This window comes from Tauraco erythrolophus, chromosome 7, assembly GCF_009769465.1.
Source record: "Tauraco erythrolophus isolate bTauEry1 chromosome 7, bTauEry1.pri, whole genome shotgun sequence".
In the NCBI taxonomy this organism is placed as follows: domain Eukaryota; kingdom Metazoa; phylum Chordata; class Aves; order Musophagiformes; family Musophagidae; genus Tauraco; species Tauraco erythrolophus.
In genome coordinates, this window is record NC_141471.1 from 63675506 (window position 1) to 63690960 (window position 15455).

At 43.8% G+C, this 15455-nt stretch overlaps 1 protein-coding gene across 2 annotated transcripts in view; it reads left to right on the forward strand.

The window, feature by feature from the left end:
* Positions 1-15455, forward strand: part of COL15A1 (collagen type XV alpha 1 chain) — a 130553-nt gene that overhangs the window by 72185 nt on the left and 42913 nt on the right. For both annotated transcript variants that reach the window (XM_086614931.1, XM_086614932.1), the window contains exons 17-22: positions 4589-4657; positions 7688-7732; positions 10152-10187; positions 13822-13884; positions 14696-14731; positions 14825-14908. In XM_086614931.1, the coding sequence (XP_086471057.1) occupies positions 4589-4657; positions 7688-7732; positions 10152-10187; positions 13822-13884; positions 14696-14731; positions 14825-14908 (333 nt within the window). The remainder of the gene's footprint in view (positions 1-4588; positions 4658-7687; positions 7733-10151; positions 10188-13821; positions 13885-14695; positions 14732-14824; positions 14909-15455) is intronic.

Genomic DNA, 15455 nt, shown 5'->3' on the forward strand with positions numbered 1-15455 from the left:
CTAGCTGATCTTTTGGATGCCCACCCCTGCCATCTGCTAAGGCAGCAGTGAGGTCTGCCAGTTCGTTAGGGCAACGCTACCTTTTGGTTGGCAGTCTGTTTATTCCCGTAAGGCTGTTTCTGCAAAACATTCCTGTTAGCGCTTGTTAGCATCTGTGATCAGCTATGTGCAAAAACCAAATGGCATGGGATTTGCTGGCGCTTACGCTTGCCAAAAGAACAGTTTGAGCTGCAGAAGGTACCTGGTAAACCCATTAAAAACATGCAGATGTCAAAAGCGATGGTGTGTTATGTAAAGCAGGCATCGAGCGCTCTCTTAACGGAAAAAATAGATTCGCGCGGTGGAGGCAAGGGAAAGAAGGAACCAGGAACACAGCTTGTGGTTTACCCTAAGTAACAAGTGTTTGGTCAAACGGGCAACACCAGCAGATTTTCTGTTGCTATTTGATACACTGCTAGCTGATGGAGGTGCAAAATGAAGGTCTGAATAACATCCAGTCTCGGGCAAAGTTGCGTGTAAGGACTTCAGCCAACCTGGTGACTCAGTGTCTCCCACCTTGGTCCCAAAAAGGAAGGACCTGATTCCAGCTGTGCACTCCTTCTGCTTCTCTTGTTCTTGCTCTCTTAGAGTTGGTGGAAAAGGGCAAAAGAACAAGATCTCTCTTTTTCACTGGCGTCAGATCAGTTGATGTTTTCTATAACTTTGGCCTTAGGCTGTCATTCCATAGCAGCTTAAGCTGATTGAATTGGTCTTCCACCCTTTCCCTTACTCCATCTCCGGGGTGCAACAGACCTATGGTCACTATTTCAAGTCACTAACTAGCAGAGAGCTGAGTAGGCAAGGAGTATGGGTCCTCTAAATGTGATAAGCTGATACAAGGGCTCCTTGTCACTAAGAGGTGGAGATTCTGCTTTGCTCCTGCTCCTCTCATCTGCAGCCATTGCGGGCACATGCTGCCCTTCACATACACTGACATCCAGTGTTCCATCAGTTCTTCCACAAGCCAGCTGAATTTACTAAAATTTTAGAGAACCGCTCCACTCTCAAATAGGAACGTATTTTCTGCCATTTTAGTGATTCGAAGTGGCTCACAGGAAAGTGAGAAGATTCAACACGTGGCACAGATGTTGAAAATGAAGGTTGTGTGGCTGCGAGCAGGGAAGGGAAGCGAAGAGAGATCCAGATTTTCCCTTTTCAGAAAAAGGAAGCAATTAAGCCAGCACAGCTGCTTTTAAAACTGCAGCAGTTTCCTGCCGACATGGTTCATCCAGACGGTTTGAGGCACAGTCTGACAAGTTCTAGATTAGGCATAAGGCAAGGGATAGGAACATGTGGCTGGGATGGTGCTGGGGGAAAAACAGATCATTATATCAGGCTGCAATTTTATTTCTTTGGCCACTTTGGAAATGGCAGCTCCTGGTTCTGCCATGGATTTGGAATGTTGCCATCAGAACTGGAAGGAGGTTGCTGCTTTCTGTGTAGTCTCCTTTAAAACCCCTAGAAAATCATTGCAGGAAATGTGAAGGAAAGACCTTGCTTTCAAGGTCTTCCACTTCACAAAGATCTTTCTGAAGTCAACAGAGGGCCATGACAATGGTCAGTGGGCTGGAGCACATGATCTGTGAGGAAAGACTCAGGGAATGGAATTGAGAAGACACATCACCAGGATCCTTACAGTGGTGCACAGAATTATGAGCAACAACAGTCACAAACTGAAAGAGGGGAAGTTCTGACTTGATAGAAATAAAATATTTTTCTCCTTGATGACAGCCACACATTGGAATAGGTGCTTGGAGAGGCTGCAGAACCTCCATCTCTGGAGAGCTTCAAGACCTTCATGGAACAGGTTATCTTGAGTGCTATTAATGAGCACATACAGGTTAACCAGGTGATCAGGCCCAGTCAACATGGGTTTATGAAAGGCAGGTCTTGCCAATCAAACCTGATCACCTTCTATGATGGGGTGACCCGCCTGGCTGATGAGGGAAGGGCTGTGGATGTAGTTTTCCTTGACCTCAGTAAAGCCTTTGATACAGTTTCTCATAGTGTTCTGGTGGAGAAACTGGTAACTGCTGGCCTGGATAGGCACACCCTCCTTTGGGTTAAAAACTGGCTGGATGGCCGGGCCCAAAGAGTGGTGGTCAATGGGGCTAAATCTGGCTGGAGGCCGGTCACCAGTGGGGTTCCCCAGCGCTCAGTGCTGGGTCCAGTTCTGTTTAACATCTTTATCAATGACCTGGATGAGGGGATTGAATGTACCCTCAGTAAATTTGCGGACGACACCAAGCTGGGAGGCTGTGTCGATCTGCTCGAGAGTAGGGAGGCCCTTCAGAGGGATTTGAACAGACTGGATCGTTGGGCTGAGGCCAATGGCATGAGCTTTAATAAGGCCAAGTGCAGAGTCCTTCACTTGGGGTATAAAAACCCCAAGCATCGCTACAGGCTCGGGGAAGAGTGGCTGGAGAGCTGCCTGGCGGGGAAGGACCTGGGGGTGTTGGTTGACTACCGGCTTGATATGAGCCAGCAGTGTGCCCAGGTGGCCAAAAAGGCCAATGGGATACTGGCGTGTATCAAGGATAGTGTGACCAGCAGGAGCAGGGAAGTGATCCTGCCCCTGTACTCGGCACTGGTGAGGCCGCACCTGGAATATTGTGTCCAGTTTTGGGCCCCTCGCTTTGAGAGAGATATTGAGCTCCTGGAGCGGGTCCAGAGAAGGGCGACTAAACTGGTCAAGGGGCTGGAAAATAAAACTTATGGGGAGCGGCTGAGGGAGTTGGGGCTGTTTAGCCTGGAGAAGAGGAGGCTGAGGGGAGACCTGATTACAGCCTACAAATACTTGAGAAGGGATGGTGGGGAGGTGGGGGAAGGGCTCTTTACATTAGTGATGGGTGATAGAACAAGAGGAAATGGGTATAAGCTTAGTCAGGGGAGATTCAGGTTGGATGTTAGGAAGTATTTCTTCTCTGAAAGGGTTGTCAGCCACTGGAATAGGCTGCCCAGGGAGGTGGTTGAGTCCCCATCCCTGGATGTGTTTAAGAATAGGGTGGATGAACTACTTAGGGACATGGTTTAATGGGGATTAGGGATGGTTGGACTCGATGATCTCTAAGGTCTTTTCCAACCTAGAAATCAATGAAATCTATGAATCTATGACCTGAGGGGACAAAGCCCTGAGCAACTTGATTTGAATTCAGCATTGACTCTCCTTTCAACAGGAGGTTGGACTAGGTAGTCTCTGAGATCCCTCCCAACACAATTAATTCTACAATTTTGTGATAGAACATTTCTTTCTGCTCAATTTAATTTCAGTAAGCTGTATTTTAGACAGGAGTTCTACATTCAACTGTGAGAATTAGGAAGGACTTCAATTTTTAAATAATGATCACTGTTTTTAACAAACCACCTGCAAGTTCTCCCTGCCATAAATCAGTTATGAAACTCTTACTAGTCATTACAGTATTTCAGTAGCCAGATAGCAGGTAAATGCTAAATGGAGAAATACTGCTACAGCATGCTTAAACGTAGCACATACTTAAAACTGTGATGCTGTCTCACTTCTGCCTGGTGCTGCCCAGCCTGAAGTGCTGGAGAAATGGTGTCAAATTGGCAAGACTGTAAAGACCAGAGTTTCTGTAAGGACCTTTGACATCAAGGAAATGGGAGACCTGATTACCCAGGACATGGAGAAGGCTGAGGGACTCAGTGACTTCTTTACCTCAGTCTTCACTGGCCAGAGCTCCAGCCACACAGCCCAAGTCACAGCAGGCAAAGGCAGGGACTGGGAGAATGAAGAACCACCCACTGGAGGAGAAGATCAGGTCCGAGACCATCTAAGGAACCTGAAGGTGGACCAGTCCATGGGACCTGATGAGGTGCATCCATAGGTCCTGAGGGAACTGGCGGATGAAGTTGCTAAGCCACTATCCATCATATTTCAGAAGTCGTGGCAGTCTGGTAAAGTTCCCCCCAACTGAAAAAGGGGAAGCATAGCCCGTGTTTTTAAAAAGGGAAAAAAAGAAGACCCAGGGAACTACAGGCCAGTCAGTCTCACCTCTGTGCTCAGCAAGATCATGGAGCAGATCCTCCTGGCGACTATGCTAAGGGACATGGAAAATAAGGAGGTGATTGGTGACAGCCAACATGGCTTCACTAAGGGCAAATCCTGCCTCACAAATTTGGGGCCCTCTACGATGGGGTTACAGCGTTGGTGGATAGGAGAAGAGCAACTGATGTCATCTACCTGGACTTGTGCAAAGCATTTGACACTGTCCTGCACAACATCCTTGGCAGGGGGGTTGAAATGAGATGATCTTTAAGGTCTCATCTAACCCAAACCATTCTTTGATTCTATGATTCTATGATTCTATGATTCTATGAACATGCCCTAACCGCATTTGAGTGGAACCTATCTTCAGAACATCATGCATTGTTCAAAAAAAGCTTAATGAGAAAAGATAAAAATATTCGTGTTCAGTATCTGTCCAAGTTTTTACAGGACTCCTGAAAACAGAGCAGTTGGGAAAAAAAAAGAGGAGAAAAAAAAAAAGATAAATTCTTAAATTCTGTAGTATTTTTTCTCTTCCTTTAGGACATGGAAGGATCAGGTAGCATTGGCCTGTTAAGTGAATCCAGGATTCCAGGATCAAGAGGGCCAAAGGTAAGTTCATGTTCTGGGGGAGAGGAGTGTTGTTTGTTGTTGGGGTTTTCTTTTCAAACCCAAAAGTGTCCACCTCTCTGCTTTCTGGAAACGCATAGCCCCAGTCAGCTACAGATTTGGAGTCACTGTGCTGCACTGGCTTCAGTTGCTCTAGAATGACATCACAGTAACTGTGTTTTCCAAAGCATCCAAATGGTGTTTCTCTGATACCTGGTTACCTGATGATTTTTAGATTCTGCTTTGGTATATTTTTGAGAAGATAAAGGATGAAATAGGGTCTTTTTGTATTATCTAGCTCTCTATTTCTTGTTTTACCTGAATAGATGTCTTTCTTGCATGTAAAGATGAATTACATTACAGTGAGACTGAAATGTTATAGTTTGACAATCAAATGTGCATCATCTGAAATACCACTTAAACTAAAAAAGTATTCCCAGTAGTGTGGAAGCAAGGGCCCAGAAGAAGGGATGTTTTTTCCTCCATCACTGTGTCTCAAGAGATTTTTGCTGGTGTGGGCCACTTTAAAGCACCACGTAGGGAATACGGGAATACAATACGTCAGTACTTATCAGATCAGTTGGATTTATCTTCGTTCTTAGCAACAACATCAAAACTACGCAGCCTATGATGCATTCCCCGCGGCAGGCAATTATCCAGCATTCCTCCTCCCAGAGCTGCCTGCATTGTTCTAGTCTGGTCTTCAGAAGACCTGCCCCTGTGCTCACTCCAAAATCCAAACTCTCAAAGCGTAGCTTTGAAAGAACGAATCTTGTTGCCCAAGTTTGGAGAAAGTGCTGCTGCTGCTGACCTTGGGTTATGGTAGGTGCCAGCTTGAGGATTAGACAGCAGTGCACCATCACTGCAAGTAAGGCACACCCTGTACTGGAGCACAGCAGAAAGAGCATTGCCAACAGATACTGCCACTGACACACTGAATCCTTTTCTTTTGTACCCTTCTTCAAGAAGGATGTGGAGAAAGCACAGAGGGTTGGGAAGTATTGGAACAGTCTGCCCAGGGAGGTGGTGGAGTCCCCATCCCTGGAGGTATTTAAAAACCATGTGGATTTGGTGTTGAGCAACATGGTTTAGGGACCCTGACACTGCAGGGTGAATGGTTGGACTCGATGATCTTGAAGGTCTCTTCCAACCAGACGATTCTATCATTCTAAAGCAGAGACAGTCCAGCAGAGAGCTATACAAATGGCATGGGGCCCTTGAGTACACGACCAGTGAGGGGAGACTGAAAGAGCTCCAGTGGGTTAGTCTGGAAACAAAGAGACAAAGGCGTAATCTAATAGCTGCTTACAAGTCTTTGAGGGGCAATTGCAAATATGATGAGGCCAAACGGTTCCTCGTAGTGCCAGACGGTGCAACAAGAGGCAGCAGTCACAATTTACAGCTTGAGACATTCAGGGTAAACCTTAGGAGGAACCTGTTCACTAGGAGACTGGTGCAGAACTGGGGCAGTTTACCCAGAGAGGTTGTGGAAGCCCTGTTCTTGGAAGTTTGCAGGAATTTGCTGGACAGAGCCATGGCTGGCCTGATCTAGAGCTCTTGATGGTTCTACTTCAAGGGGGTGACTGGATTAGATGGCTTCCAGAGGCCCCCTACAACCCTATTTCTATGATTCCGTGAGTCATGAGAAATGGACTGAACACTGGAGACAGGAGCAAGTTCGAGAAGCTCTTTACTGTGCTGGTTTAAAGTACAAGCAATTGTGAGTCACTGAAGCGATAGCTGACTCATTTAATACCTTTTCCTAGATACTAAAAAGGTGGCCACAAAAAATACGGTTACAAAAATAAGAACAGAATTCCTTAGCTGAAGCAAGCTAGTGTCCCAACTGAGATGGCCAAAACCAGCTCCAGAATTGCCCGTTCTGGCCCGCCTAAGTGACAGCCTTACTCCCAGTTTTGGTTCTATAACAGGCATTGTTTCCAAGTCACTCAGCTACAAATGCCGAAAAGATGTCTTATTGCAGCCGAACGAAACCCTGGAGTTTTGTTTTCCTGTTACTGCTTCGTCACTCTGCAAAGTTTGCGTCAGTGAAGGCGGCACGTTAGAACCTTCCTGGGATCATGAAAACGTTACACGTATTTACTGGTACCACATGGAAGCATCACGAGCCACTTCCATCCTATGACAACTCCAGGGGTTCCTGGTTGTGTTTGGGTGAAAACAGAGTATCTGCTTCTGAGAGGGCTGTAGCTCAAAGCAGCTGCTAGGAATTAAATTGCATTTATTTGCACTATGTTTATATCTGTTGAATTTTTTATTTGTCGTTTATGAGAAATTAGTGTTTACCTTTTGAAGTATGGGGATTATTTTATCTGTAGACTCAGCTATCATTTCCAAGGCTTCTACTCTCTTTCTTCCACAGATCAGTGTAAAGTTTTGTTGGCGTTTGGTTTATTAGTGTCTTGTCTTCATATTGCAGTTGAAGACAACTCAGTCACTGTGTTGAATTTTTTTTTCCATTCAACTTTCTAAAACGATCAGTAATGAACTGTTGTTCGTTTTACCATCAGAGAGTCATAATTGTGTTTCACAACTGATGTCATCATACAGAGACAAGAGAGGCATTTGCATTCCTAAATGTTTGTTTCAAGCTACTTTTCAACCTGCTAAAACAATGCCGTGTTGCCTCGGAACTGGGAACAGATTTTAATTTTAGCCAAGGAGGCAAATTCAAAAAATTGTATGCAATTGAAAGCATTTCCTTGCAACAAATGCACTTGGACAACTTTATCTCTAATGTTTTCTAAAAATATGTATAGTATGCAGTGACAAGATTAAAGTTGTCTTTGTAAGAAAAAAAATTTAGATCTTTGCATGGTAATATAGAGCAAGGCAGTATTGATTAGAACAACAAATCTAAACCAAGGCAGACATTTTATTACTCTCTGTTGATACTACTGGTCTCCAACGTTGCGTTTGTAACAGTTGTGGCTATGAATTAAGTTATTTTCTAAGAAAATTCATTATGAAATGCTACGTGGATTTACCAGTAAATTCTGTGTTGTTTTACAGGGTTCTGCAGGAAGACATGGACAGCGTGGGCCGTTAGGACCAAAGGTACCCTGTGGAACAAGGAACACCTGAAAGCTAACTTATTTTGCTTTGGCATATATTTGCCTTAACAAAAGAGCTTTTGTTTAATATTCATATACTGACTAAGCATGGGACAAATTTTGTTCCCATTTACACTGGATATCCACCCAGAATATGTATTAATAGAATTATTTCACATCCACCCCAGAACAGTGAGTAAATATCAGCTGGGCCGTTACATTCCAAGGCATTTGGTGTGACGTGGCATTTTTGTTTAGTTGTTTTAGGACATTTGGCAGTTTCTCTTTGTCACTCATTTATGCATCCTTCTGGTTTCCGAGAGGTTATATGTATGCTGTTGAAGGAGAAAGCTACAGGAAGAGACCTTCTGGCATGATCCCAGAAAGTTGTTCTGGAAGGTGCTGGGAGGAAGAAGGGAGATGTCAGGACTACGTTGCCTTGGTTTTGATCTGAGCTCAGTAGCGACTGAATTGTTCCACTTTGATGCTGCTTTTGGTTAAGTAATCAAGGAGGAAAAAAATGGAGACATGAAAAAACAGGGAAAAAAAGGCAAATTTGAAGAATGGAGCTTGAGATAGCAATAGGGTTTTTCTGTTCCTGTGTGAAGCTCAAGTCCCACTCAGGTTAGTAGTACTGCATGACAGCAGCTTTTCAGCACCTTAAATGTGCAGTTAAAGAAATTCAAAGTCTTTGCTGCGCTGGGAGAGGACAGCAACATTGAGGGAGCAGGAAATGGAAAACAAGAGGTGGGGGCCCCCATCCTCTCTTCCTAAAATTTACACCTGAACACACAGAGCACAGGTCACTGACTACCCCGAGAGCACATTGCCAGCAATAACTGCGTGCACCTGTCTCGTGGAACAGCAGCAATCAAAGATCTGGCCAGTCCCCTATGTCTGGAGTCCACAGAGCTCAGCATGTAGGGCTGAAAAAAGCCCCTCCATGGGGCACTACTCCTGTTAATGCCAGAGGACAACATGACTGATGAGTGAAAAAATCAAGTATTTGCACAGCACGTGTTAATGAACGGCAGTGCGAAGAACTGGATAGAAGTGCTCTCACACGATGCTGCTCTATGGACACCAGCAGGTGTCTCCATGCAGAAAATACTTTTTTTTTTTTTTGTTAAAAACTTATTCCCTGCCCTTAGCTGGAAATTTTGTTTCTAAAAGATTGGGGAAATACTGTTTCACAATTCAGAAATTGAGGTAGCGTGATTCCTAGGATTTAGGAACTGGACTAGGGCTGAAAACACAGTCATAAGCCTTGGCCAAGAGACCTCACCACCACCTACGCTAAGGTTTTAGTTGTTTAATCTCGAGTCATTCATCCCCAAGATGATGCAGACACAGAAAGGAACATACTATTGCCTGACATCTTACAAAATCAGATACACTACAGCAAAATTAATCCAAGGTGGTTCTAGTAGGCTGTCATTCTCATGGGGATGAATTTTACACCTACTTTTCATGGTTATAAATGACTTCGCTAGGCAACAGTGGCAAAACACAACAGCCACCCACTTCCATCAACGAAGAGCTAATGCATCATGAGGAGTTCAAGGTATGGTTATGTTTCATACACGCTCCATCCTTCGGATACCCCACACTAGTCGAGCTGTCAGCAAGGCCTGCTCTCATCAAAGTTTTCTCTCTTTCCTAGCAAGTAATATAGATCCAAATGCTGCTTTCACTTTTATTATTATGGAAAACTCTTTTCATTAAAAAACACTCTAGTCTTCATGTGTTCTTGAATATAAGCAATCCTAGAAGGCAGTAAGCATAAAGATAACATTTGAGGCAATGGTTGTAGCTCCTTGCCAATATATTCCAGTTTATATCCTCTAGCCCAAGTGAAATCAACTAAATCACACCTTCTCTGTTTGTGATGAAATGAAGGAATCATGCCTACTCAGAGCTAGCATCCTGCAGGATCAGTCCCAAAGGTGGAACAGTGCAGCACTCGTCGCGTTGCTCGCGGTCCGATGCGGTGGCCGGGTAAATGAGGAGGACAGCAGTGTGGGGGCAGCTGAGTTAGCTGTGTCAAAGGAAGACCATGGGTCATTTGTGGAGGCACAAGGTCCTTGTGGCATTGGCAGATCTGGGCAATGTTACCGTGTGCTGATTTCAGACACCAAAATGAAGGTTCAGGCATGAGGCTTGGTAGATACTCAGCAAACATAATGTGTGGTGACCAGAAACTCTAAGATGTAGCTGGCAACTGGGATTAAACTGGGGTTAAACCCACAGAACCAATTCACAAATGTATGCTGAGCAGCACTTTACCAAAAATATGCCCCATTTTTGCTAATCATTTCACACTATTCAGTCCCTTCGTCTGTAAGGAAAGCAAGATGCATGTTTAAAATCCTTATAGTTACTGTTCACTTGGATATTTGAGCTCTACTGTCTCTCTGTTTCAGGGAGAAAGAGGCAACATTGGTCCACCGGGTTCAAAGGTAGGCAATTCTTTTAACTTGATCTAAAACCTCAGTCATTTCTTCCTCTTTGTTTCCTTTCTTCTCTTAACACACTCAGGGGATAATGAACATTTCTTGCTCTGTCAGTATGTTAAAGCCCAGGGAGGCTTCTCTGGAAAAATTGAACCCTTTCTCAGTTGAATTGTGGTTATCACTCGCCAGTGTAACCTTTTCCTTAAGACTTCTGTTTAAAATGGGGTTAAAATTGCATTGGAAATCCTCAGGTGCATGATGCCATGGTGTTTCGTGAGACCGTTTACATTTTCACCGGACCAAAAATGAAAATCAGCAAAGCTGATACAAAAAATGAAGTTCCAGATGCCCTCCCTACTCCGTAACGTCACCGTGTGTAACCGGCACCCCGCGCCAGAGCGCTCTCCCCGCGCCACGCGGCGGTGGTGCAGCGGCAGGTTGGTGCCACGTTGTGCAGAGGCCCCGGGAGCCACGCGTGGCCCCGGTGCGGTGTTCAGCATGGACACCGCTGCTGTTGCCCGTTTCTCTCCTAGAACCTGCCTGTCATCCTGTAGCCAGGCTGCTCCGAACCCACACCTCACCACTCGGGAGGTGCAAGGTTGTAGGGATGATGGTTGGAAGGACCTCCAGGGCCCAGTATCACACTCCAAGTGATGTTATCACCAGCACTAGATCACGTCAGCCATGGCTTTGTCTCGCTGAACCTTAAATACCTCCAGAGAGGTTCCAGAAACTCTGTGGGTATCTCGTTCTGGTGCTTCACTATCCTTTTTGGAAAGACAGTTTCCCTAATGTGCAACCTGAGCCTCTCGAGCCGTAGTTTGTCCTACCTGTCTAACTCACCCCATGCACCAGCGTGCAACCCAGCCCTCCTGCTCTGGATCCACGTAGCTTCTAGACGTGAGACCCCGTTGGCAGGGAAGCCAAGTTTGTGCTGCTTTACGTGGTGTTCGTGCTGCAATAAATGGAGCTCGAGTTTGTTCTTTCCTCTCCAGTCTTCCCTGTCGTTCTCTCTACCTGGTCTGGTTTGGACTCCTCTTGGAGCCCACCCCAAAGCTTCTCTTTGTCTCTGTGCTGCATCTTACTGGTCCCCGGCTGACTTGTGTGCCTTCTGCAGGCCTAAGACAGAAGAGGGCAGTGCTGGGATGCATTGAAAATGAAAATAAAATAAAATAAAATAAAATAAAATAAAATAAAATAAAATAAAATAAAATAAAATAAAATAAAATAAATAAAATAAAATAAAATAAAATAAAATAAAATAAAATAAATAAAATAAAATAAAATAAAATAAAATAAAATAAAATAAAATAAAATAAAATAAAATAAATAAAATAATAATAAAATAAAATGAAATAAATAAAATAAAATAAATAAAATAAAATAAAATAAAATAAAATAAAATAAAATAAAATAAATAAAATAAAATAAAATAAAATAAAATAAAATAAAATAAAATAATGAAATAAACCGAAAGCTTTTCTTGCATTTTGGACAGCGTTGAAACCGAGAATTTCTCTAGCAAACAAGATACAAGCAAGCAGGAATCTACCCTTCTGCTTGCTGAATATTTACAAGAGTATTATCACAGTCTTCTAGCAGCATCTGCTTGTTTATTTTTTAAAAAAAACCAGCAATGTAGCAGGACTCTGCTTGCCATGAGTTCCATCTGCTGTACGTATTTTGAGTGTTGCCATTTCACAGAGATATTTGCTAGTGTGATAATTAAAGCTGATGTGTTGATGCATAGGACAGTTGTTTAACTCTTCTTTTTGATGTGTTCGAGATTAGAGATTATTTTCTTAATTATTATACATACAAGTGCTTTGTTCTGGGGTCCTTGTTCTAGTAATTGTTGTTGATGTGATAGACACATTTCAAACACAGGCATATATTGGAAGTGGAGTGACTACAGTGCTCTTTAAAAATAATCCATCTACCTCTTCAATCAGATTAAAAAATATCTTAGTCCCTTTGTATTTGAGCAAATTCTTAGAATATGGAAGGAGTTAGAAATAAGGATGTTTCTGGATACATTATCTACAGTATAACATCTTAACTATTCTGGATTTTTTCTTTCAAATTCCGTTCCGTTAGGAAAATCAATTGGTGAAATTATTCAGCATTTGTAATAGCAGGAAGCTATTACAGGTAACGACATCCCTGAAATGACAGCATTCTGTTGCAGAAATGCTGTTGGTCCAACATTATTTCCTCTGCCCAACTACCTTTGCTGCAGATATATACATATAATTTTCCACAGGTACTGAAGAGGCTTAAGTCCCAAGTACCATTTTTACTGGTCATGTAGGTGCCTAAATCCCAGCAGTTGCTTAGCAGCCTAAATCCCATTAGTATTCAGAGACACCTTTTATCCTGCACTTGTCTATAAAACGAAAATTAGAGTCCTTCAGAAATTATCTTAGTAAACTCAGTGTTTATTCCTGGCCACATGCTTTGCTGATCAGAGGCAAAAAATAGAAATAACAGTGAGAATATCCTTTCTTAATGAAGCAGACACATTAAATCTTTTATGCTGTAGAAAGGCGTAAGAAAAGAGAGGATTTTGTGTCCTGTGAACTGTTACTTTGAATTTCTTCTGTCACACCAGAATTGCAGCAGAGACCATTTGACTTGGGATGCTTTGAAACTCTGTTGTTCTTCAAGACACTCCTGTGAAGTATTAGGTAATTCTCAGTGGTTTTATTGGGTCTCATCCAGCCCTCCCAGTATCCTGTCCCCAACAATGTCTTTTGACTGCGTGTGCAGTTTGAGCAGACACTTAGATGCAATGTGATCTAATAAAAGGGCAAGTATTACATCGTAGTAATATTTTCTTGAGGCAAAACAAAAAGTAAGAACCAAACCAGCCTTTTCCTAAAAAAAAAAAAATCCCAAAACATTCTCCCCTTAAAAAACTGAAAACCCAAACCAAATTAAAAGCAAAACAAAACAAAACAAAAAAAAAACACCGACCAAGCAAACAAACAAACAAACAAACAAAAAAGCCCCACTACTGAAAGGAAACAGGGCTAATCTGTCACTTGGATGAATCATTAGGCTGTTCTGTGTCATTTCCCTTGCGCTTTCATATTACACAGAGAAAAACAGATGCAAAAAATGTAGTTCACTGTTTATCTGGTCCTTCAAGAATCCAGAGTCTTCTTCCATCCGTTTTTCTCTGGGCAAACTGAGCGATGCTCCTGGTTCTCTCTTAGACCAAAGTTTAGCAGGGGCTGTCACGTTTTTCACCCACACACCAACCCCCAGCTACGTTCAGTGCCTCTCCCTCCTCTTCCTCCAGCCTGAGGGTCTTTTAACTGAAGGGTGGGAATAACCCACAAAACGCATCTCGGGGGAAAGCAACAGAGTTCACCCTTTTGCGAAGCGATGGTGGGTGCAGTGGAGAAGAACGAGTGAAGCTGCATCAAATAAACCTGCTCTGAAGAGGAGGAAGCAGCAGGAGGAGTGTAGAGAGCAGATGACTGATGATGATGATGCTGATCCCACAGAGCTCCCCCCAGACCTGCCCTCTCATCCGTTCGGAACCGTGCTGTGTCCCTCCTGAGAGCAGTTGCCTCCTGCTTGTATGAAACCGAATACAATTTAGAGAGAATTAACAGTATGTTTGTTGTGGCAGGGAATGCCGGGTGCAGATGGAAAACCAGGCTTTCCTGGCCTCGCTGGACATCCCGGAGATGTGGTGAGTAGGGCTGTCGGAATCTGTGATCACCTAACACACGCTGGCTCCCAAACCTGTGTCTTATGGATCAGCAGGAGCCCTGGCAGTACTCACATCCCTTTCTCTCGCCTCCCTCATCAGCCAGAAGTGACACAGACCTCTCCAGAGGCTAGTTCTGATTTCTTCGATGCTCCTTTTGCTTTTAATTATTCAGAAATCTGCTCTGCTTTTAATTACAGGGAAGCCAACAGGCTGATAGGTGATTTTAATGTGTTCCTCATGCTTAAGAGCCACGAGGATTACAGAGCTCTTTTGCTGGGAAGTCCCACGGCCCGTCCCCTGCCCCTTCCTCTCGCTCGTGCCAGACGAGCTGAGTCCCCTGCACAGTGAGTTGGATCGAGGGTCTGATCCAGCTTAGAAATAACCTGTCTGGAAAATGACTGTGTCTCACCTGTGTTCCCCTGCCTGGTCTACTGGACACAGCCGAGGTGGTTAACGCTGGGAAAGGCAGGAGCAGTCAGGTATGGCTGATTTCAGTGCAGTGAAAGAAAGGCTCATTGAATTCATCTCCCACTAATGAAATGTTGTGTGTCCCTTTGCTTCCAGTCTTCTGCAGACTCCCTGAAACATGCTGGGAAATACCTTTAAACATCAAATCCTCAGAGGGTCTGAGTTGAAACCAGCTGGCCCCGTCTGTGGTTTGAGAGCACTGGGGACCGATCATTCTGTACCTGCATTTTACTCTTGTGCTTTTTGTGAAGCCAGAGAAAGCACATTTTCACCATTTTTCCTTTTAAATCACTTACGCTCTTTTTTTCTTAATCACATGCAGGGTCCAAAAGGGGAGAAGGGTGACCCGGGACCTCAGGTGAGGTTGTGGGGACTTCATTCTTTCTGAGAAACCTGTGTGAAACATGGTACTTAGTAAATGGGTTTTCCACCTGTAATGCTTTTGAAATAGGGTGAACCAGGACAAGACGGGAACAGTATTGTGGGACCGCCTGGACCTCCAGGACCACCAGGACCAGTCATAGCAATACCTGAGGTAAGCGTGTTTGTCAAGCCTTGAAGTCTCTGTAACCCATCTCACAGAGAAGAGGGCACAAGCAGTTAACAAACTGGCAGTTCTGCTATCGATGTTCAGGTCATAAGCCTACTCCTCAAAACAAAAAAATCTCAGTGTGTCTCTATCTCGAATGGATTTGTTTTGAAAAGACGAAATGGGAAAGAAAGTGGGTGAAGAGCTTACATACAGGAATTATGGGGTCATAGCGAGAGCTTCTCACAAACTCTCCAGGTGGTTCTGCAGGAGTCTTGAGCATCAAATAAGAATCAACAGAGAAATACAAAACTGGGAATGTTTAACAAAGCAAGGCACCTGAGACACAGCAGGGTGTAGGAGAGAGATACGTTGTGTTTTCTGACAGGTGTCCACTATACAAACCTGAGCACTCTATTGTGGAAGCGACAGCCAGAAGTACTAAAGGATAAAATACTAGAAGCTCGTAAAAACTGTCCTATATCCTTTAGCTGCATGGATGTTTTCAGTCAGTTTTGCTCCGTGTATATCAGCCTTTGAAAAAACAATACTA